Below are 21,413 nucleotides of genomic sequence, written 5' to 3'. Positions count from 1 at the left end.
TTGGCCAGGGCCAGCCCAGCTGGTCCCGAAGACGCCCGTTCCCAATTGCACGGCATCGAAAAAACAAGACAAGGGCAATGGGTGCCCCACTGCGCTTGGAAAGCCGTAGATACTCGACGGGACCTACGTATGGAATAGCCGCAGCGAGCCAATGGCCACACGCTAGTTGTCACACACACACACACACACACACACACACACTACTCTCTCACAAAAACAGGCACGCTCTCCTCACACATACACGAGCCGCTAAATCGTGGGGGAATTAAAAGAGGGTTTCTGGGGAATTGGAGAAATGGGGAATCCGTGTCAGCGTTCGCTCCGCTTCCAATACGCGGGCTGTCAGTGGCTGCAGGGGGGCGTAGTCACAGGGGACTAGGGTGAGTGTCTGTCGCTGAACCTATGGATTCCTCTTATTTTCGGCCATCAGTCCGGGTACCGCGAATTACGACCGGGGTTATGCCCGCGGCAGTTTTGGAGAAAACTTGGCCAAGGCTGGTTATTGAGACACAGTTGTCGTTGCCGGTGGGTTCGCATCACAGCAGTCTGCTGCTCTGCAGACAACACGTTGAGGGCCGATGACAGCGCCTGACGGACGATCCCTGCTCCGCCCCTGTGCTCGGCAGTGGTCCGTTAATCGAGCGCCCGGAGGTGGGACTATGGAAGAACTTCGAAGATGGAACAGCCGTTCTGTTATGTTCTGTCTCCTGACTGATAACAGACCGTCTTTCCATACACCGCCAGGGGGTGGTTGTTGGAAGATTCTCGCAAGTGAGTTTGGCCGTGGGGGATGGAAGCTTTGGTGGGGAAGAACAGTGTCTTCGAGGAGAGGCTCGAAAAGCTCCGGAATCTCGCCGTGGAACGCTCCACATCAGATGGAGAAACCCAGTCTGGGGTGGTGGCCATTGGTCGCTATGGGTTCCTGTTAACGCGAGTCAGGGGCGGGCCGCCTCTCTACGGCTGTAACATGCATTAACAGCTTCGTCATAGGCTAGGGGTTGCCGTCTGCTCTACCTAGCCAGCTATTCGTGTGTGTGCTCGCATTGCCGGGGCGGGATGATTTGGTAATTTGGGCCGGTGTAAAGCTCGCTGCGAAATGTGAGCCGGCCTAGGAGCTTTCTTCCTTTTCCACGCGGGGGAGCAAGTCGCCCCGATGCAGCCATTTCCCGTTATCACCAACCAGGAAATGCTTTTATCCCCTCGACCTTCCCTTGGCCACCACAATCGTCTCATTTTCACGAAAGAACAGCCGATTGAAGGTCGCAGACGACGGGGTGAAGGGTCCAAAATCATGTCGACGACATGTCTGGTACGTGTTTATTCCCACGCGACTTTTCTTTTAATCTTCATCGCTACCCCAGATTGTCCACCCGCACGTTTATTTCTACCCCGGATTTCGTCTAAGCAGCCACAAGATCTGAAGTCTGGAGTACATATGTCGTCTGGACTACATGTGGCGTCTGCAGTTTCTTCACTTTTGGGGAGCAAAGTTCAATTGCTGACATGACTTTGCGGTTTCGGGGTTTCTGCTCTGTTTTGCGTCTGAGCTGGGGAGAAAAATGCCTGAATAGAGAGTTCTCCAAAACCAAGTCGGAAATTCAGACCTCATTCAGCATCGAAAACCCGAAACCCACTCAGGCGCAACAACAGCCGCAGAGCCCCAAGGACCGCATTGCCAAAACCAGACCTGCAAAAAGCAACACCTCAAATGCGCGTGGAGCACCGATGACGCCGCTCCCGCTGGTCCGCCGTCCTCTCGGGCCGACACTACCACCACCAACACCACCACAGCAGCAGCAGCAATCTCATGTATTCGATGCAGGGCGACTGGCAAGGACTGCGTCCCGGCCCCCGCTATTCGGTTCAAGCACTCTACCGAGTAAGGCGGAGCTCCCTCTTGTCTTTTCCTGCGCCGTGACCGACATGCGAAGTTTCCTGTTGCAGACGGCCCTTGCCAATGGACAAGGACCACGAGAATGACACGCCCTCAGGGCCCGGTTCCGCGATGGACCCGGTTTCTGTCGTTATCGTCGGCCTCTCGTCACGAGGACCAAGGAGCCAGCAGCAGCAGCTGAAGTGCGTTATTTTTCATTGCGGAACAAACCGCTGATCACTTTTGTGTTATCGTCAGGACGCCGAGTGCATCGGAGACTTGGGTGCGCTACCCGCGGCGTTGTAAGTCTTGCCCGCAGCATTTTCGTGCTTTTCGTCTATTGTGCTTCTTGGCGTGTATGCTTGAGAATGGAGACCCCGATAAGCCTCATTCTCATCTTGTTTTCGATTTCGATCATCGATGTTTAGTGTGTGACTTGTAGAGATTGACAAATGTTGCGTGCCTGGCAGTGCATTTCGTCGATGAGACGCAGGAACTCGAGGCCCTCTATTGGTCCGAGGATGGAAGCCCGCCCTTCATGAGGCAGGTCGACGCGCCGGCTCAGGAGCAGGCAGTCGTGCAAGCAACCTCGGAGAGGTCGAGGAATTCGTCAGTTCAGCAAACTCTCCATGAGCATCTCCCCGCCGCCGCCATTAGTCCGTTCAACCAGCTTGCTTCAACTCGAGCCACGAGTTGGAAGGAGGTGCAAACACCTACGCCGTTGCCTACGGTCTACAGCTCAATACCGCTAGGTTCAACACTTGGACTGGCCAACTATGAACACCATGGAGACGTCGTGTTTCCCTTCACGCAACCCCATGAAGTGAGGTTGATGAAGTACTACCTCGAATACATGTGCACCTGGGTTAGTCTCCATTCATATGTGATCAATATTCATGCATCTTGGTCTAAAGACGCATACAGTTCGACCTTTGTGACGCCCGCCGCCACTTCGCCATCGTCGTCCCCCAGAGAGCAATAACCTGCCCGACCCTCCTCAACGCAATCTTCGCCCTCTCATCCCGCCACCTCAGCCTGCACGACCAATACGACCCCTACGCCTCGGATCGCTACCACCAGGAATGCCTCAAGCACCTCACCGAGATCTCCAACGACAGCTCGGCCCTCACAAACGACGACCTCCTCGCCGCCACCATCCTCCTCCGCACCCTTGAGGAGCTCGACGTGCCCCTCATCGGGACCGACCACGAGGGCCACCTGCTCGGCATCCAGCTGTTCATGAACACGCAGAACGGCGGGCTGCCGCGCCAGAGCCAGCTGCGCCAGGCCTGCTTCTGGGTCGGCCTGCGCCAGGAGATCACCATGGCGTTCGCGACGCAGCGGCCCATCATGGTGAAGCTCGACCACCTCTTCATCGACCGCTCGTTCTCGCCGGCCGACGACGACTGCTGGGCGAACCGCATCGTGGTGCACTGCGCCGAGGTCGTGCAGTTCTGCTTCGGGGAGGTGGACAACCGCAAGAGCGAGTACCAGCGGCTGGTCGAGTACGACCGCAACTGGTTGAGGGCGCGGCCGTTGTCGTGGTTGCCGATTGCGTATAGCGAGCCGGATCCGGCGGCGGACCAGGCGTTTCCGCGGATCTTCTACATCAACCATGCTGTTGGTATGTTGGCTATGTATCTCAGCAGGAGTCAAAACGCTAACTAGCCTTTAATAGTCATTGGCAACGTTCATGGGACTCTTGCCAGGGCACTCCTCATGTGTCACGACGAGAGCATTCCACGCATCGGACCAGCCCGCAGACTGGCGAGGCAGAAATTAGATGTAAGTCAACCCTCTGAACTGTCACTTTTACGCGAAACATTCTGATGAAGGAGTGCAGAACGACATCAGGACGCAAATACGAGAGCTTTGCGGCACAGCTCTTTCCAACAAGGACACAATCCCAGCCATGTTCACGGCCTGCATGGGCGTGACTGCGTGCGGCGACCGGTTCACCGACCACGTGGAGCAGAAGGCTCTTCTCGACATTTTGGTCAAGACGGATGTGCACCACATGTGGCCGACGGCGTCGGCGCAGTCGCACCTGAAGCGGGCGTGGGGTTGGGAGGACGATTCGTGAGACTCTAGCTGTTTTCGAAACGTTAAAGACATAGCGACTATGAATTGTAGAATATCCACTTTGATGACGGGGCTGTCAATAAGGTAGTCCGCTGCGAATAGCCGGGACTTATTTTACTATCAAAGTAAAAAAACGCATTAAGAATTACGAGTCTGCTTGGTTCCATTTCCGTTGCATCTTAGCAGGTGGCTGGCCAATTCCATCAAAGTTCGGCAAACTTGCCAACTAACACCCCTTGACAAATGATCACGCAGACAATGTCATTCGCAGCATATTTCCCGACAACCAAAACCCGAGTGCGAAAAGGACTCCTGTTCGGCCAAGCTAACCTCAACTTCTCCAAACCGCAATTACCCCAGAAACTTATTAGCTCCCCGCGGCTCCCCGGACCCCAGACTGTGAGGGGAAGGGGAGAGGAGGGGAACAGGATGGGGGATGGATGGGGGCGTGGACAAGGCCCAGCTTGGCGGATCCCAACACACGCTTGACGTTGAATGCGGAGAAACCGAGATCACAGATATTGGCATCTTGACACCATGCATGCTGAACCCCATAAAGTTTCATCGCATTTGGGCCGAATCTCTGATTAGTCTTCGGCCCAGCCGTTGGGGTAGAGGTGCCAAACGATTGCGTCGGCAACCACCAACCCCCGCGGCCCCCATTCGGACCAAATTTCCCTCCCGTCTCGATCCAGAATCGGGGCAATTTTCCCCGATCACGACAATAACCAATCCGCATCTTCGCTTTACACATCCCCAGACCCCCCACCTGCTCTATCCAGAAACCACGGCAACTATCCCCTACAAAAATCAGGGTCCGTCGTCTTACACCAAGTTTCGCCTCAATGCCAGTGCCATTTTAAGCCTCTCTCCAACTCCACGTCTCCAACATCCCCAACCTGCCAGCGCGTCGCTTCTGTTGAAACCGCGTCTTTTCAAGTGGGCTTTTCCCATATCCTCTGACCGAAAAAGATGGCGCTTCAACTTTCCATAGGCCAATTCCTGGGTTTCCCTATCCACGAGGATGGCTTAATTGGACAGGCGGTCGGGCTCGCCTGCTGGCGTCAGTGGCGTCTGCCCCACGGGTAAGACATCATGTCGGGATCCGAATCCCGACATGGATGCGATGAAGAAAAATAGAGAAGAAAAAAATGTCGTGGCGCGTGAAAAGAATCGGTGAGGCCTGCATGAGTGGTGGCGGTATATAATCCGCCCAGCCGCCTTCCTCTGCATCCTCCCGAGATGTCTTAGCAGCTCCTCTCGTTCATCCCCATTCCAGTGATACCCCGCGGCAGCCCAACACCTCCGGCCTCACCTCGACGACCGCCTCCATTCCACGACGCCCTCACCTCCCATCACGCCAGCTGCCGTCCCTCGCTCGGCCAGTCAATACAGATCCAGAACCACACAGACAATGTCAACACAAAAGCTCCACGTAGGCGTCGCAGGCCTCGGCCGCATGGGCAAGCGCCACGCCCTCAACTTCCACCAGAACGTCCCCCGCGCATCCCTCGTCGCCGTCTCCTCCCCCGACGCCGCCGAGCGCCAATGGGCCTCCGAGACCCTCGTCCCGCATGGCGTCGCCGTCTACGAGTCCTACGACGACATGCTCGCCCACCAAGGCCTCCAGGCCGTCTGCGTCGCTTCCGCCACCGCTGTCCACGCCGAGCAGGCCATCAAGGCCATCGACGCCGGCAAGCACGTCCTCTGCGAGAAGCCCCTCGGCACGACTGTTGAGGTGGTGAGTTACCATCTACCCTTTCCCCAGAAGAATCGTCGAGACACTAACACCGCCAAAAGTCCCAGACAGTAGTCGACGCATCCGTCCGCCGCCCCGAGCTCAAGGTAATGTGCGGCTTCTCCCGCCGCTTCGACGCCTCCTACCGCGACGCCCACGCAAAGATGTCCGCCGGCCTCATCGGCCGCCCCGCCGTCCTGCGCTCCCAGACCTGCGACGTCCTCGACCCCACCGGCTTCTTCGTCGCCTACGCCCAGTTCTCCGGCGGCATCTTCGTCGACTGCTCCATCCACGACATCGACCTCGCCCTCTGGTTCTTCGACGAGGACAAGAGCAAGGTCAAGTCCGTCCACGCCGTCGGCATCACCGCCGTCGAGCCCGACCTGCGCAAGCACAACGACCGCGATAACGCTGTCGGCACCGTCGAGTTTTACGACGGCCGCATCGCCTACCTCTACGCCTCGCGCATGATGGCCGCAGGCCAGGAGGATTCAACTGAGATCATCGGCACCAAGGGCAAGCTTACGGTGAACCTGCTGCCCGCGGAGAACCACGTCAAGATTTACCAGCCCGGCGGCATCAGGCAAGAGCTGCCCCAGACCTACTGGGACCGCTTCAGGGCGGCATTCACGACGGAGGCGATTGAGTTCACAGAGAGTGTGTTGGAGGACAAGCCCGTGCCAGTGAAGCTGACGTCTGCTGTTGCGGCTGTCAAGATTGGCGCTGCGTTACAAGAGTCCATGATCACGGGGCAGAAGATCTGGTTCGACGAAAGTGGCAACCGGACAGAGAAGGCTCAGTTGTAATCTATTCATATCAAAGTCTTAGACGACGGCTACGTGCAATAAAACCCTGGAAATGGGTACCTTGTCCTTGCCGCCGACACTTGATCATAGCAAATCCTTCCGTCGTGCGTAACCATAGACATGCGTGACCTAAAACTTCTCAAAACATCGAATTGAGTTTGACAGCCTCTTCCACACATGGTACATGTCTCAAGACTGGACGCAGTCAATGTTGGGTGCATCCGCGTCATACATCTTCTTGGAGGTCTTCGCGCGCTCTGGAATTGTATTAGCAATCTGGACACAGAACACAGGCAAAGGGAACAAAAGTCTAATGTGGTGAAGGGGTCTACGCACCACCAGAAAACAACTTGTTTCACAGACTTACTTGTAGTCTTGACGTTGAGTCTTCCTCTTTCCACCTCTCGGGCCGTTTTGCGATCCAACTTGGGGCCGGTCTCAGCCGAGGCTGGGGCGGAAGTGGGAGCAAAGACCGGAGCCCGAGCAAAGGCTGGAGCCCGAGCAAAGGCTGGAGCCGGGGCGCAAGTCGGAGCAGGGGCTGGAGACGGTGCTCGGACGGTCTCTTTGCGGGGAGCTGGACGCTGGAGGGGTTCCTTGTGGAAGGAGGGCATGGTTTGGGACCCAGTAGCGGGGTTGGTGTCGGCGGTTTGCTTCAACTCCGGTTGCTTGCTGTGGACTTCGTCGGGCACAAGAATATCCTGCTGGATGGAAGTGCTACCAAAGGCATAGCTACCACTGCGTCTGGCAGGCAACTCCATGGTATCATCTTGTTCGATGGATGAGCTGCTAAGGTGATACGCTCCACTTCGTCGATCAGTTGGCAAAAATGTGGCTGGCTTTGAATGAACATCGCTGGTGCCAACACCTCGGGTGTGTACTGCCAGGGAAGCCTCGAAGCTGCCAGGCACATGGAATCTCGTCTTAGCCTTGTGGTCTGTTTGGTCAAGGGGCATCATCTTGCTCTGGATAGAAGGTCGCGAGGGGATGATACGACGCTTCTCCCGGATCTCGCCTTCGTCGGATCCCTCTTCGCAGGATTCGAATGCCTCCGAACCATCATCGGACGGCGAAGCCTTTCCACTGGGTGTGGGGAAAGGCGTGGGAGCCCAAGATGACTTCATTGCGGGCGATGGCTTGATGGCAGGTCCTCGCTTGATGGAGAGGGCGGGGAACTTAGGAGGGAATGGGAATTCTCGCTCGTCTTTGTAGGAGAAGTTGAAAGCGCCGGCATCTTCCAGTGACGAGACAAATTAGCTGGGTCCTGCCTGACTCTTCGGTTCTTCTTTGTGATAAGGTCAGGTGTGCGAGGAAAGGAATTATGTCCACACATACCCATGCCGCGGTTGAATCGGGGGCCAGCAAAGGGAGTAGATCCGGCATCAGCGGTCCGCATCGAGTCGTGACCAATACCTTCGGCCGCACTAGGAGGACTCTCCACCTTGATTTTCTTGGACGTATCCGGAGTCTGCGGGCTTTCGCTTGCGCTCACCCGGGCAGGTTTCTTCGATACCGGGGTATCGAAGGTTGGGAAGTCGATGGCCGAGTCGTTGACTCTATGCTGCTTCTCGGCGTCGGCCAACTTCTTCTCGGACTCCTCGGTCACTCGCGTGATCTCGCTAACGGCAGTAGACAGGGTGTTGAAGCAGAACTTGGGGTCGTCTTCAAGGAGATTGCGGAAGTCTTGTTGCTGGAGGAGCATACACAGGTGAGGTCCAATGGCCTTCTGGAGCTCCTGCTTCAAGTCATCGTGGGCCTCGCTGGCCTCGTCGACGATGATGTCAGCCACCATCATGAAGTCTTCCAACATGTCGACGCGCTTATCGAGGATGTCGCTCAGGTCATGACCGACACGAGAGGCGAGTTCGGCCGTGAGATCGGACACGCCAAGGGACGCAGCAACGTCGTGGATCGTGAGTAGATCGTAAATCTCGGGCTTGTGTGGCAGCGCATCATCTGAAGGTTGTCAACTGAAGTTGACAGAAGAAGTGGCGCAGGATTTGAATTTACCTCCGACGTAGAGCCACTTGAGAACGGTTTCCAGTGCAGGGGCTTTGAAGAGGTGGTCCTTCAACGCGAATTTCTTGACGCGGTCGTCCTGGTAGAACACGTGGTCAGCAACACTTCTGTCGAATGCAACAGGCAGGAGCAAATAAAGTGAGGGAGAAATTTGCGTTACCACTGCGGCCTTCTGATCGACGAGAAAGTCAACCATCTCGCTCTTGCCTCGGATGACCTTGTCGTGCAGCTCCCACTTTTCTTCGCCCATCATGAGCCAGATGTCGGCATCCTTTTTGGTCTCCCAGAGGCTACGAGACTGTCAGCAGGTGCAAAGAAAAACGCCCGAATGATTTCTTACGAGGCGATGTCGGGACAAGCCATGGCGAAAGACTGGGGAGTTGATTGCAGGTTGATGTGGTTGTCGTGTTTTGGCGTGTGTTGGTGTGCCTTGGAGGGATGGGGAGAAGGAGAAGAAATTTCCAGTTGGAAAACTCGGTACGAGGCAGAAAAGAAATCTTCCAATACAGAAGAGGTGGTGGGATGTAGAATGTAGGAGGGTTGGCGTGAGATGTCGTCGTGAGGAGGCAGGTAAGGAACACAAAGGAAGGTAGGTGCCTGCCTCCAATCGAGTGCCCGAGGAAGGTGTGAGACAAGCTGTGCCTCCTCGCTCAAAGAAGGGACGGAGTCAAAGCTTGTTGCATTCACAGGTTCACCCAATTATAAAGGCATCTTTTTTGTTTGATCGGGCTGGGTTGTGGAAGGTGAGGTGAGCAGTCCACGCTTCACCCAGGTGAGCTGGCCTGAGGCTGATGGCCCCCTCTAACACCCCGCCCCAAGCTACCTTATTTCCTTGAGGTTGCGACAACATCTTCCAACCAGTTACAACTAAGAGATGGGCCGAATGGTCTAGTTGGTAAAGCATCTCTAGCAACTTAAAACCAATACCACCCGATGAGTTTCTGGTTACTCTGTTGAGGGTAGGGGCGCTCAGTTCGAATCTTGCAAAAAACAATAAGCAAGGAGGGCCTAACGGATGACCGTCGCGTTATCTTTTGGTTTTTTTCAGTATCTGAAAACCTTGACACATTTTTTGCCCAGGTCTTCTGATCCCCACGAAAGCATTCAAATTGAGGATACGACGATTCTCAGAAGCCACTCTCGCGGCCAGAGGTTTCCTAGGTCCCACTCTCACAACGATCCGCGCGCAGACTGCAAATAATTCCAGCAAGATGTTTATCTATTCCACGGCCCAACTCCTCAGCCACATGGGCAAATTCACTTGTGCATCGTCATTAGGCACTTTCCACCCAGCTACTTCGGCCAATTTCCTCGTTACAAGTCCAACACCTCGAAAACAACGCTACGCGGTCCCTGCTAAACTACGTGTCGACAAAGACTCGACATCGACAGAGTCAAACACATCATCATCGTCATACGTGTCATTCTCTTCCTCCTCCATGCCCTCCTCTTCGAGATCTTCATCCGGGCTCCCTGTAACACGAAGGGCTTCGAAGCGCTCCACAAATTCCACCTGGAGGCGCTTCAAGTAGCTCGCGAGGGCAGCATCATCCATCTGGGAATTCCGCGCTTGCTTCAACTGCTCATGAAGACTTAGTACTAACTTGCGCTCGCTGACGAGTCGCCTTGCCTCTGAGGTTTGCTGTTTCTTCAATCTATCTTCGCGGATGGACTGAGAGACTTGCTCCGCCACGTCTAGAAATCGCTCAGGGAAGTCCATTGCCTTGGCGAGTAAAATGCCGTATGGTATCTCGTCTACCTTGCCAGATTCAACTTTGTACGTCATGGTCAACCTGGGATCGCCCCTGGACGTATTCGAAAGATGGCTTGCGAGATGGAGGTTGAGAACTCCGGGACGGTCGTTTAAAACTTCAGCTATGGGATATTAATAAACATCCACGCATCTCAGCCGCCTGAGACTACTCACCGAGTTGCGCAAAATGCGTTGTGAACCAGACCTTCGCTCGACTTTGGATGAGTGCTTCTGCCATAGCAATCGCAATTGCGAGTCCATCACGAGCACTCGTGGCTCGACCAAGCTCGTCGATGATGACCATGCTTTTGTCATCCACATTGCTACATATCATTAGCAGTGGCATAATGCGAGCAAGAATCGCGAGGTACTTAAGTATAAAGGCCATCTCCCGCATCTCCTTCGAAAAGGATGACAAATTGGCCTCGATGCTGTCATCTGTAGACACTCTCGCGAAGATGCTGTGGACGATAGGGAACGTAGCACGCTCGGCCGGCACAAAGCATCCAATCTGCGCCATGATCTGGAGCAGCGCAATGCTTTTGATGTAGGTAGTCTTGCCGCTCATGTTACATCCGGTGATGATCTGGAATCGGTAGTTGTCATCCGCGTAGAGGTCGTTTGGGATGCATTCTTCCTTGAGTTCCTATCACTTTTTGTTAGAAAACGTGGAAGAAGTAGCCGCGGGAAACATACCCTATCCAGGATCGGATGTCTTGCGGCCTTGAGTGCCAAGGTGTCCGAAACCTCTGGTCGAATCCAGTCGTAGATCGAGCTGACATGAGCAAACGAGGCCAGCATATCAAGCAGAGCAACTGATTCACAGATACGATAAAGAACCGCTATCTGAGTTCTGATATTGTCGATGAGATCTTCAATCACCTTGTCGCATTGCATGGCGATCTCAGCTACAGAATCGGAAATCCGCTGATTTAGCTGCTTGAGGCGGATCGTCATGCATTCTAGATTGCCGCGCTTCACGACTCGGTTAACAAGAACTTCCGGGATTGGGCGATCTTCGAAATTCACTTCTCGCATGCGGAGAGAGTAGCCGCGCTTTGGATCGTACTGAAGTTTGGCATCCAGGTCAAGTTCACCTGAATGTTGTCAGAATGCGGAATTGTACACGCGCCGAAAAGGATATCATCATACCGTTGACTTGGTCCACATGCTTGTGGACATCTTCTGTATTCTCCTTGTATGCCTGCCGAGCGACATCCAGAAGACCGTTGACACCAGCCTGCAAGTGGTCAGCGGGATGAAGCCAGCAAAGAGGCCGCTGCCGTTGGAGCTACCTTGACGGCAAAAGCTCTTTGGTTGCGCTGATCGAGAGCTTTCTTGGTATGAGTGACATCTTCGTGGATTGTCTCGTATATTAAAGTTCGCAGCGGGGCAATCATTTCAGGGCGGAAAAGTTCACGGATCTTCGTTAATAGTGGCGAAACAGCAGGTCTCATGGCTTGATAAAGATCAGGCAGTCCATCGACAAAGGCTTTGACTTTGAGGACGTTGTCCATGGAGGATTCTGTTGCTGCGATGGACGGTTGAGGCGGCACAAGGACGAGCTTCCCCCGGTCAGCATCATCATCATCAGGTCGTGCCTTCATCACATACCCGGGTCAACATTTTCTCGACGTCGGGGAAGCTCAGCGCTGTCAAAGTCAACAAATGCCAGTCGCCTTCGTTGGGCCGTTCCTACCTTTTCTGACTTCTACAAACATATCGACAGATTTGTGCAATTCCTCGACAGCTTCATATCTCGGATCCAAGTATGCTTTCTTGAGTGTACTAGGTTGTAGCAAATTGCTGCGGAGGACTCGCGAGCCCATGGGCGTTTTCGTCTGGTTCAACAGCCCGACCAGACTATCCTTTGACTGTGGTTTTCGAAGGTTTTGGAGGATCTCGAGTGACAAGATGGTTGATACATCGATCATCATGGTGTCTTCGCACGACTGGAAGCGTACTCGCAAGGAGTTGGGGAACACGCGAATCGCATAATGATCCTCGATAAAGCTGACAGCCTGTTTTTCAATCAGTGTCTGTGATACATTGGGGACACAAGACATACCGCGGCGAAGGAACAAGTGGCATAAAAGCTGCCCTCCAGAGCTACTTTGATTGACTCGGCATCCTCTCGAAAGGCACATGTGTTGACTCGGTGCATGCCTTCTAGCTCTGACCAGCACCTTCTGTCCACAGGAGCGATCTTGGTGCCGGGCATGTTCTCTTCGATGTGGCTGTATAGTCTCGACTTTGGATTCGGCGGGCAAGCCGTGCTGACAATCAAGACGACGTGGGGCTCCATAATTTGAAGCTCGTGGATGGTTCGGGTGAAGAATCGACTGTCTGAGATTTGGCTGAGGATCACCTCGCCAGTGGCAACGTTGACCGATGCCATGCCAACTGACGGAGTAACTCCTCGAGCTTCGCTCAGCGCGCACACGATCTTGTGATTTTCGCTGTCAGGGAGGGGAGTCCGAGAAGTCCGACTGCTGTAGGAAGTGCCCGGACGAGAGGTGTAAGACTGGCCCGACTTGGAGGCGTATGACTGGTCAGAGGGAAGAATGGTCTGACGAGACGCAGTGGTGCCGCTGGTGTCGTCATAGTAGTCGTAGCTTGGAGTGTAGACCAAACCCGCCCTGCGGTCTGTAGAGGATGATGCTTCAGGGGTAGCTGTGAAGTAGGGAGAGTTGGTGCTCTTGTTGTTGGGATCTCGAGTCTGGGACGAAAAGTATGGCGATGATTCTTGGGAGATGGGTGTTCGGGTCTGCGCGGTTCGGAACGATGCGACCGACTTCGCGCCGGACAGACGTCGGTCTTCCATGGCGACGGGGTGTGGGGAGGTAGGATCAGATGTTCATGAATGGCTGAAATTGGATGGCATCCGCTGATCTCCAGAGTCCCCAATCAGCGTATTTGAATTGATTCTGCCACAAATTCGAAGTTGGAAGATCTCCAGAAGAAACTGCAAAGACATGGACGTCGAGGCAATCACGACCACGAAGGGCACCTGCCCGACTTACACGGCCAAGAGCCGGGGTTGTCCCGGTCGAATGTGCCTCCAATTGCGATGCGGGGGTGGAGCCACAGAATGCATGCGCACAAGCCACGCCCAGCACAGACCACGTGAAACACAATTCCTCTCCAGCCACCCAACGACGAGCCGCCGATGACTACCAGTGGAGCAAACCTCATCCGCCCGGTGCACGTCTGGAAGAGTTTGCACAGGCTCCCCAACCCAATCCACACAGCTCTGCGCAGCAGCCGACCCGCGTCGCGCCGCGACACCCCTTCGACACACCGAGAAAAAAGGCACCCCCTCCCCCATCTCGACCGAGCAACCCGGTAGTGGATTTGAAGCTATCGCGACCTAGTGCTTCTATCGCGCGCGCGTGTGTGTCGCGGTCTGTATGCGACCGCCCGGGGGCCACCACCGAGATCCTCGTTTGCCGATTTCCCCCGCCGCCGCCCAACATGTTTGGCATCCTGGGCGCCGTCAATGTCGACAGCAACACCAAGACGTACACCTCCTTTGAGGAGCTGTTTGCCGCCCTCAAGGCGCGCATGCAGAAGGATGGCTACAAGGTCGTCAAGTCGCGCACGCATCGCAACAAGGTCGGCGGCACGTATGAGAAGGGCAGCGAGGTGGTGCGATGCGATCTCGTCTGCGACCGCGGTGGCCAGCCGTACAAGTGCACCGCGACCCAACTGAAGACGACCACCAAGAAGACCAATTGTCCATGGAAGGCAAAAGCGGTTAATCGCAAGACCATGGGCGCATGGCTCTTGACGGTCATCTGCGACGAGCACAACCACGAGCCGAGGACGCCTGATCCGCCGACAGATGAAGAGGACGCCGATGCCGAGGGGGATGCCGATGTACAGGACGCATCAGCCTGTGAGTTCTGCCCGTCGTCGCTTTATCGTTTCGTCGTCTAATACTGACCCGTATTAGTGCCCGAGCAGGACGACTCGATCCCAACACCAGATCCCGAAACGTCACGGGCCCTTGCCGTAGCCGGCGTTTCCACCTCCCAGATGCGACTGACTGGCGATACCTTCCACAACTTTAAGACGGAATACCGGAAGATGTCCAAACCCGAGCGCATGGGTATTCTGGCTCAGCTGCAGCTGCGTGTAGCGGCTCTCTATGCCATTGAGAACGAGGATTTACAAAGGCAAGAGCGGCAGGCAAGGCAAGAGAGGAAGCATCAAGAGATTGAAGACAACCGTCGTAAGTCTCAAAGCGCGCAGCAGACACAGCAACAGCAGCAGCAGCAGCAACAACAACAAACGCAAGCTCAACCACAACACCACCAGCAACCACAACAACATCAACCGCAGCACCAAACGCACCAATCACATCAACAACACCAACAGCCACAGCCCCAGAATCATAACCATAATCACAACCACGCTCATGCGCATGCCCATAATCGCGCCGCCCAGCAGCAGCAGCAACAACAACAGCAGCAGCAGATGACGCAAATGTCGCGGGACAGCATGACGGGAATGCCGAAACACCCGTTCGAGCAGTCGACCCACGATGAGCACGCTCAGTACCGTGACCGGCAGGCGGAGGTTAGCAACCGCCACCAGCAGAACTTCATAAACATGGCGCGAGAGCACATGGGCAACGCCGTACAACAGACGCCCGTGCAGCAGACCCCAATCCCGGTGCCGCAGTTCGGGATGCAACAGGCGCCAGGGCCGAACGCCAACAACGTCTTCCAGCACTACAGGAATACGCCGGCAAACAATCCGGGAGCGTCGGCGGGCGGAGGCGGCACGCCGGCCCAGCAGAAGCGTCGAGGTCGGCCTACTAAGAAGAACGCCATGGACCAGCAGAGTCTTGACCCGAGCATGCACATGGGAAGGTAGTTCGGCCCAATTCGTGAGATTGAGCTGGATCGTCAGGTTGAAAGATGGTCGCCATGGTTTAATAAGGTGTAAAAAAGGTCGAGATCAGTGTACGTGGGCGGGCCGGACGGAGGATATGGGGGCGTTTATATGGACATCCAGCAGGCCAGCACCGGACAAGGATGGCCTCTCTCCTTCGAGTGTATGTTTTCTTATCCTCGCGGAAAAAGCACAGTTTCGGGAATGGAGCCGCAGGGATTTCGCTCCGGAGTCAGTTTATTCGTTGTTTTTTTACTACAGCCGGGAGAAAATGCTTTTTTTCCTTTTCATGTCGGTCACAGGAGACAGACCATCGGCTTTCCGCCCGCCTTAACAGAGATGCGCTCTGCACCCCACCAGTTCCAGATAGCGGTGCCATGGACAATTAAAGTGGAGATGGTCGCAACAACGGACAAGTTCTCGCCGACGTCCCTTTCAAAATTTCTGCCCCACCATCCCGCATCGCCGTCGAAATAATTTCACCACCACTTTTTCGGGCGGTCAACACCAGTACACCACTACACCACAACTACGATCAGCAGGCACATTCACAGCTATGGCGACGGTCGTGCCCCCGCCGTCGAAGCGTCAGAAGCGCGAGACGCAGGCCAGGACACAGACGCAACAAGATGTCGACGCCGTCACGCCGGGCCTCGAGGGCTCCTTCAAGGCCCGCTTCGTCGACGGCGACGGCCAGCAGCTCGCCGAGGTGATTGAGGTGCCTCTGGCCGACGCCTCGGAGAAGAACCTCACTCTGCTTCTCAACACCCTGTTAGGAAAGGTAAAGCTTCAACCATTCGAAAACCAAAAGTTTCACTGGCTAACCACCCGACAGGAAAGAGAAGACTTCCTCCCCTACAAGTTCCGCATCCACATCCCCGACTCCGACACCATAATCGAGACCTACCCCTCCAACCTCCTCGAGACCCTCCGCGCAAATGGTGTCGCCAACCCTTTCGAGACCACAATCACCCTCTCCGCCGAGCCGCAGGCCGTCTTCAAGGTCCAGGCCGTCACGCGCATGGCGCACAAGATCCCCGGCCACGGCGAGGCCATCCTCGCCGCCCAGTTCTCCCCCGAAACAAGCAAGCGCCTCGCCACCGGCTCCGGCGACAAGACCGCGCGCATATGGGACACCGAGACCGGCACGCCCAAGCACACCCTCGCGGGCCACGCCGGTTGGGTCTTGTGTGTGGCGTGGAGCCCCGACGGCCGCCGCCTCGCGACCGGCAGCATGGACAAGACGGTGCGCCTGTGGGACCCGGACAAGGGCGTCCCGGCGAGCCAGCAGGCGCTCACCGGGCACGCCAAGTGGGTGACCAACATCGCGTGGGAGCCATACCACCTCTGGCGCGACGGCACGCCGCGCCTGGCGTCCGCGAGCAAGGACGCCACGGTGCGCGTGTGGATCGTCAACACCGGCCGGACGGAGCACGTCCTCTCGGGCCACAAGTCGAGCGTCTCCTGCGTGAAGTGGGGCGGCACCGGGCTCATCTACACGGCCTCGCACGACAAGACGGTCAAAGTATGGGACGCCGTGAAGGGCACCCTCGTGCACACCCTCTCCGCGCACGCGCACTGGGTCAACCACCTCGCGCTCTCCACCGAGTTCGCCCTGCGGACCGGCTTCTTCGACCACACGCCGACCCCGGACACGGAGGACGCGCGGCGGGCGAAGGCGAAAGAGCGCTTCGAGAAGGCCGCGCGCGTGCAGGGCAAGGTCGCTGAACGCCTCGTCTCCGCGTCGGACGACTTCACAATGTACCTCTGGGACCCGTCGGCCGGCACCAAGCCCGTCGCGCGCATGCTCGGCCACCAGAAGCAGGTCAACCACGTCACCTTCTCGCCCGACGGCACGCTCATCGCGAGCGCCGGCTGGGACAACGCGACCAAGCTGTGGAGCGCGCGCGACGGCAAGTTCATCATCACGCTGCGCGGCCACGTCGCGCCCGTGTACCAGTGCGCCTTCTCCGCCGACTCGCGGCTGCTCGTGACGGCGTCCAAGGACACCACGCTCAAGGTGTGGTCGATGGCGTCGCACAAGCTGGCGGTCGACCTGCCGGGGCACCAGGACGAGGTGTACGCCGTCGACTGGAGCCCGAGGGACGGCGGGCGCGTGGGGAGCGGCGGGAAGGACAAGGCGGTGCGGTTGTGGTGCAACTGAGCGGGGAGACGGTATGATGGGCTTCTTTTTCGGGATTTAGAACGGATACACAAAAGAATGAAGAATATACCCCCTTTTTCCCAGTTATGCATGTTTGTCCGTTGTATTGGTTTCACATGATTCTGCGGGAGAGCCCGGCGCGAGCTGTGTTGACTACCACGTGTGTGAGGTAAATGCCATCCTCGGATCATGGTGAGTTATCTGCTGCAAAGTCGATTTTGGGCTTTGCAGCCGCAGAGTATCCGTCAGTCATGAACGACGGGGCCGATTCGTGTCTGTTTGCCGGTGTGATGCGGGGGCGCTACGGCTTTCTACATCGGGGATGATCCCCCAGAGGCGGCTTGGAAGGCTTGCATATGTTGGGGTGATTGCAGCTGCATGATCACATCTTGATGAGAATGGCCCGGCTTCTCAATTACTGACACATTGGAATGCTGTAGTGAGACACCGATATGTCAAGGTTAGGATAGCCGAGGCAATTAGAAGCTGCTTAGCTGGAAGCAATACTAGAGATGGACGTGTTTATGTTTGTCAGGACTAAGCCAAGTCGCGCCGCATGCTGCTTCGCGCATCGTAGACTCATGAACCGGCTACTTTCCGGCCCGGGATACCCCGCGCGGCGCACCTTTCGACCCCGGCCCCACTCCCGGACCAGCGGAGTCGCATCGGAGTGCTCGCGGCATGCTCGGATGGATAACGCAGACCCGTATCAGGTGCTCCTCGGGATAAGTCACATCATCATGTTATTCCCCACACCAAGCCTCCTCTCAACAACAATGGGTCCCGCGATGTCTTTCGTCATATCAGGGGCGATGAGTCTTTGGAAGTCATGCCCTGATCGTCGGGGAATCGTGAGACCGGACCGGGCCATCACTAATGATCACCACACGTAGCTCGCGGAAAGAGTACGCGTACCTGGGAGTCAATGTTCATCTCCTGTACCCGATCTGCCAAAGAAGTTGCCGATCCCCGCCAGCGACGGTGTCTAGCTCCTGCTGCACGTCTCCCGCTGAGGTGCCATGGAACTGGAGCTGCTTGGCCCTCAAGTCTGTGCTAGCAAATAAGGACATGCAGAGGTATCTCTGAGAACGCTGGAGAGGCTGAAAAGGGAACTGCAATGCTTCCCCGTCGTGCAGAGGTACGTGTACGTGTTCGGCAACGGATCCTTGGCGGGATTTGGCATCGCCGCTCACTCCCACGTTTTGACCTGGCCCTCTTCCCCGACAACATGAGCAACCGAAGTCTCTGCTTGCCCGAAGCCATCGCCTCCATCCGGCTAGTATTCCCGCGCCAGTGCAAACTACATTGGTGAGTGTCTCTATTATTTGTAATCCACAGTCAACGCGTCTCTTGAGGACTAGCCAGCGCGACGACGGAACAACGGGACCGGGCCGCCCCTAGTAAGCAATTCAGCTTGTCGAGTTAAACCGTAATGATGGCCGTCTGGGCCGGGAGGCCGAGCGCTTAGCGGACGTCCTAATTCCTTCCATGGGCAGTCGTTGACGACTGAGTGAGCTAGCCGACATCGAGTGGTCGTGTCTCGTTGCTGATTCTAGACCGCGAAATGCACCCAGGAGAATGTAGATGTCCGTCGGCCATCCTGCAGGGCTGCTGCGGCGCGCGAGATCCGTTGCAACTGGGCCTGGAGCATGGAAAACCGGAGCCTGGGGCGGGGAAATTCTATCATTTATGACAATTTCCTTTTCCGTTGCCCATGGAGGCGGATGGACTCATGCAAATCGACTGGTTCGCCATCTGGTTTGGGGGCGAGTGTGGTTGGAGCTACCTCACTATCACGCCTGGTGAGGGCTGTGCCTCGACTGGCGTCTGTGCTAGTTTCTGACGCGTTGTATAAATCCTCCATCTGACATTTAGCCTATGGAAAGCGCAAGGGCTGAAGGAGTTAGATGCCTCATCGGGTGATGTCGGACACGCGCTGGTGGGCGGTTGACGAGTTGGAATCGCCAAGGGTGACAAGGAGCACATTCAGATGGGATTTGGACCGCCGCAGAAAGAACAAGGTGGGCTGGTGTGAAGTCGCAACACGGCCGCGACTGGGGTTGACGTCTGGAGAAGATGGTGGCTCGGACTGGGGTGCCGTTGGTTGATGTGGGGAGGGATGGGATGGACCAGGAATGGATCTGGCTTCTGCTGTGGATTATCCCGTCTGGATGCGCCGTGTGAGATATGCCACGGGGTTGAAGTCAATGTTTTGACTGGAGGGAGGAATATTCCAGATTTCAGCCCAGATCCGTGGTCTGGGGTTGATTGGGCCGTTGTTGGATGTGCAGTATCAGAGTTACAGGCGCCGTCTTGCGGCCGCGGGTGAGGCATTTCCAGTTTTTGATGGACAGCTGTCGCGAAACCCAGGCCCAGTCAAGACGGCCTGCGATTCTTGTCGTTGAAGTCGCTCGGCGAATTGTTGCGCAATGCTGTTGTCGATCAACATGTCGTGTAAACAGCCAAGCGAGTGCGCCGATCGCCAATGTGTTACCCAACTGTCCCAACACTGTCGAATCCCAGTCGAGCGCATGACCATTCAGGTGCTTACCCTATGATTGCCCGCCAACCCATCCAGGGCTGAACTGACCGAACATATCGTGAGAATTTGTGGCAGAAGGTGAGAGACGTGACCAGACCAAGACCGACCCCTCGCCAGAACCGAGGCCTCCAGGCCACTCACGAAAGCGCGATTTGTCCAGTGCCCCTCCCATCCCCATTGCCCAGCAGCCCAGAGTTTGGAAATACGCGTTCGGGCTTTGATTCGACCTTTTTCGGTCATCTCGTAAGTGTGAGCCCCTCACCCTCTTTGCCGGGTTGATGGAAGGCAAGAAGATCGACTACGGACTGGCAACCTTCTGAAATGAGAGGCTTGCATTAAGCACATGTTCATGTCGCTGGAGGCCGGCTTTGCAAGCAAGATCGGCCGGGGTGGTGATGGAGCCAGCAAGGCAAGGTACTGCGCCAATGGAGGCTTGGGGAGTTTCTTCATCAGATATGCGTCCTCACGGACATTGAGAAAGGGAACTTCCCCCGCCCCGTAGCCTCCGTCCGCCATCCAGTCTGGTGAACTTGGTCGCTACTGAGCCATGCACTGCCTGTCAAAGTGGATGAAGTGAGAACGATTGAGTCGAGCTGACCGGGTGATTGATCAAAGTGCCTTGCGTGATGGAGCCGTGACGAAAAACATCTCCCCCCAGCGGCTCGGCTGCGGCGTCTCCAGCAAGACCCTCCCGTCACAAGGGCAGAGTTCCCCATATCGTGGGCCAGGGTCCTCGTCGTCTTCTCCAGCAACGCTGCTGCAGGGCCAGAGAAACAGAGCGCCGGGAGGCGAGTGAGAAAAAAACAGCAGAAAAACGTGGAACACTGGCCCAAACCCGCAGGGGCCGTGGACCCGGCCAAAGCCGGTGTTTCTGCCAGGGGTGTCTGGGCAGTGACATGGATGGGCGCGGATGGGTGTTTGCAAGGTTGCTTTGGGCGCTCGTTCAATCTGTGAAAGCTTCGTCGAAGACCCTGCCGCTTCCAGCAGCGAGTTGAGTTGAGCAACGGCCAGATGCTTCGCGACATGCCGCACGCAAAGTCAAGCTCAAGGTTGGGAGTGACTGGAGGTTAGTTCGAGAGACATGTTGGGGTAAGAAGAGGATGTACGTCGCAACACGAGAGAGACATGGGATTGACTTTGGGGATCGGCGTCGCGCCACGCCCAATGCGAACCGCCCGGGCGGAGACAAGCTCTCGGGAGAGTGTCGCCGAGTGCACAGGTGTATGTACTGCAAAGTGTGTAGCTGGGTTTGGGGAGCTCCCGACCTTAGCTCCAGCTCGAGATGCGCAGGACGTGTCTTTCGACGACGGGAAGCTTGCTTCCTGGCGAATGATCTCGAGCAGTGCTGTGAGGGTTCTGCAGCGGCAGGTGTAGAAACGTAATTATCCCTGAACGTGGTCGAGGTGATTATTTGTCGCTCGCGGCCGTCTGCTCGTCGATAAACAGATGGCCGTGGATTCGACGGAATGGCTGGCTGGATGGCGACTTCGTCAGCGAACCGTAGTCAACGATTTGCAGACGAGCAGGTTGCGGCCACGCA

The 21,413-nt window shown here is 56.2% G+C and overlaps 5 protein-coding genes across 5 annotated transcripts; 4 read left to right on the top strand and 1 right to left on the bottom strand.

The window, feature by feature from the left end:
- Positions 1 to 1,957: 1,957 nt before the first annotated feature.
- On the top strand, positions 1,958 to 3,956 carry GCG54_00010481 (uncharacterized protein; the record flags this gene model as incomplete). The annotated part of the gene is made up of 6 exons (XM_045410404.1): positions 1,958 to 2,076; positions 2,132 to 2,175; positions 2,344 to 2,738; positions 2,798 to 3,497; positions 3,552 to 3,658; positions 3,717 to 3,956. The coding sequence occupies 6 exons, from the start codon at positions 1,958 to 1,960 to the stop codon at positions 3,954 to 3,956; spliced, it is 1,605 nt and encodes a 534-aa protein (XP_045264363.1).
- Positions 3,957 to 5,369: 1,413 nt separating this feature from the next.
- On the top strand, positions 5,370 to 6,499 carry GCG54_00010480 (Inositol 2-dehydrogenase; the record flags this gene model as incomplete). The annotated part of the gene is made up of 2 exons (XM_045410403.1): positions 5,370 to 5,696; positions 5,756 to 6,499. The coding sequence occupies 2 exons, from the start codon at positions 5,370 to 5,372 to the stop codon at positions 6,497 to 6,499; spliced, it is 1,071 nt and encodes a 356-aa protein (XP_045264362.1).
- Positions 6,500 to 6,688: 189 nt separating this feature from the next.
- On the bottom strand, positions 6,689 to 13,092 carry GCG54_00010479 (MutS protein-like 4; the record flags this gene model as incomplete). The annotated part of the gene is made up of 12 exons (XM_045410402.1): positions 6,689 to 6,756; positions 6,867 to 7,730; positions 7,832 to 8,452; positions 8,507 to 8,805; positions 9,862 to 10,390; positions 10,443 to 10,914; positions 10,965 to 11,365; positions 11,421 to 11,508; positions 11,564 to 11,833; positions 11,883 to 11,920; positions 11,968 to 12,289; positions 12,337 to 13,092. 12 exons carry the CDS (start codon positions 13,090 to 13,092, stop codon positions 6,689 to 6,691), a joined length of 4,728 nt encoding a protein of 1,575 aa, XP_045264361.1.
- Positions 13,093 to 13,742: 650 nt separating this feature from the next.
- On the top strand, positions 13,743 to 15,149 carry GCG54_00010478 (uncharacterized protein; the record flags this gene model as incomplete). Its single annotated transcript, XM_045410401.1, has 2 exons — positions 13,743 to 14,166; positions 14,224 to 15,149. The coding sequence occupies 2 exons, from the start codon at positions 13,743 to 13,745 to the stop codon at positions 15,147 to 15,149; spliced, it is 1,350 nt and encodes a 449-aa protein (XP_045264360.1).
- Positions 15,150 to 15,723: 574 nt separating this feature from the next.
- Positions 15,724 to 17,331, top strand: GCG54_00010477 (Ribosome assembly protein 4; the record flags this gene model as incomplete). The annotated part of the gene is made up of 1 exon (XM_045410400.1): positions 15,724 to 17,331. One exon carries the CDS (start codon positions 15,724 to 15,726, stop codon positions 17,329 to 17,331), a length of 1,608 nt encoding a protein of 535 aa, XP_045264359.1.
- Between the last annotated feature and the right edge of the window lie 4,082 nt (positions 17,332 to 21,413).

This window comes from Colletotrichum gloeosporioides, assembly GCF_011800055.1.
Source record: "Colletotrichum gloeosporioides strain Lc1 chromosome Unknown consensus_46, whole genome shotgun sequence".
Lineage (NCBI taxonomy): Eukaryota > Fungi > Ascomycota > Sordariomycetes > Glomerellales > Glomerellaceae > Colletotrichum > Colletotrichum gloeosporioides.
This window is presented reverse-complemented; position numbering and strand designations above follow the sequence as displayed.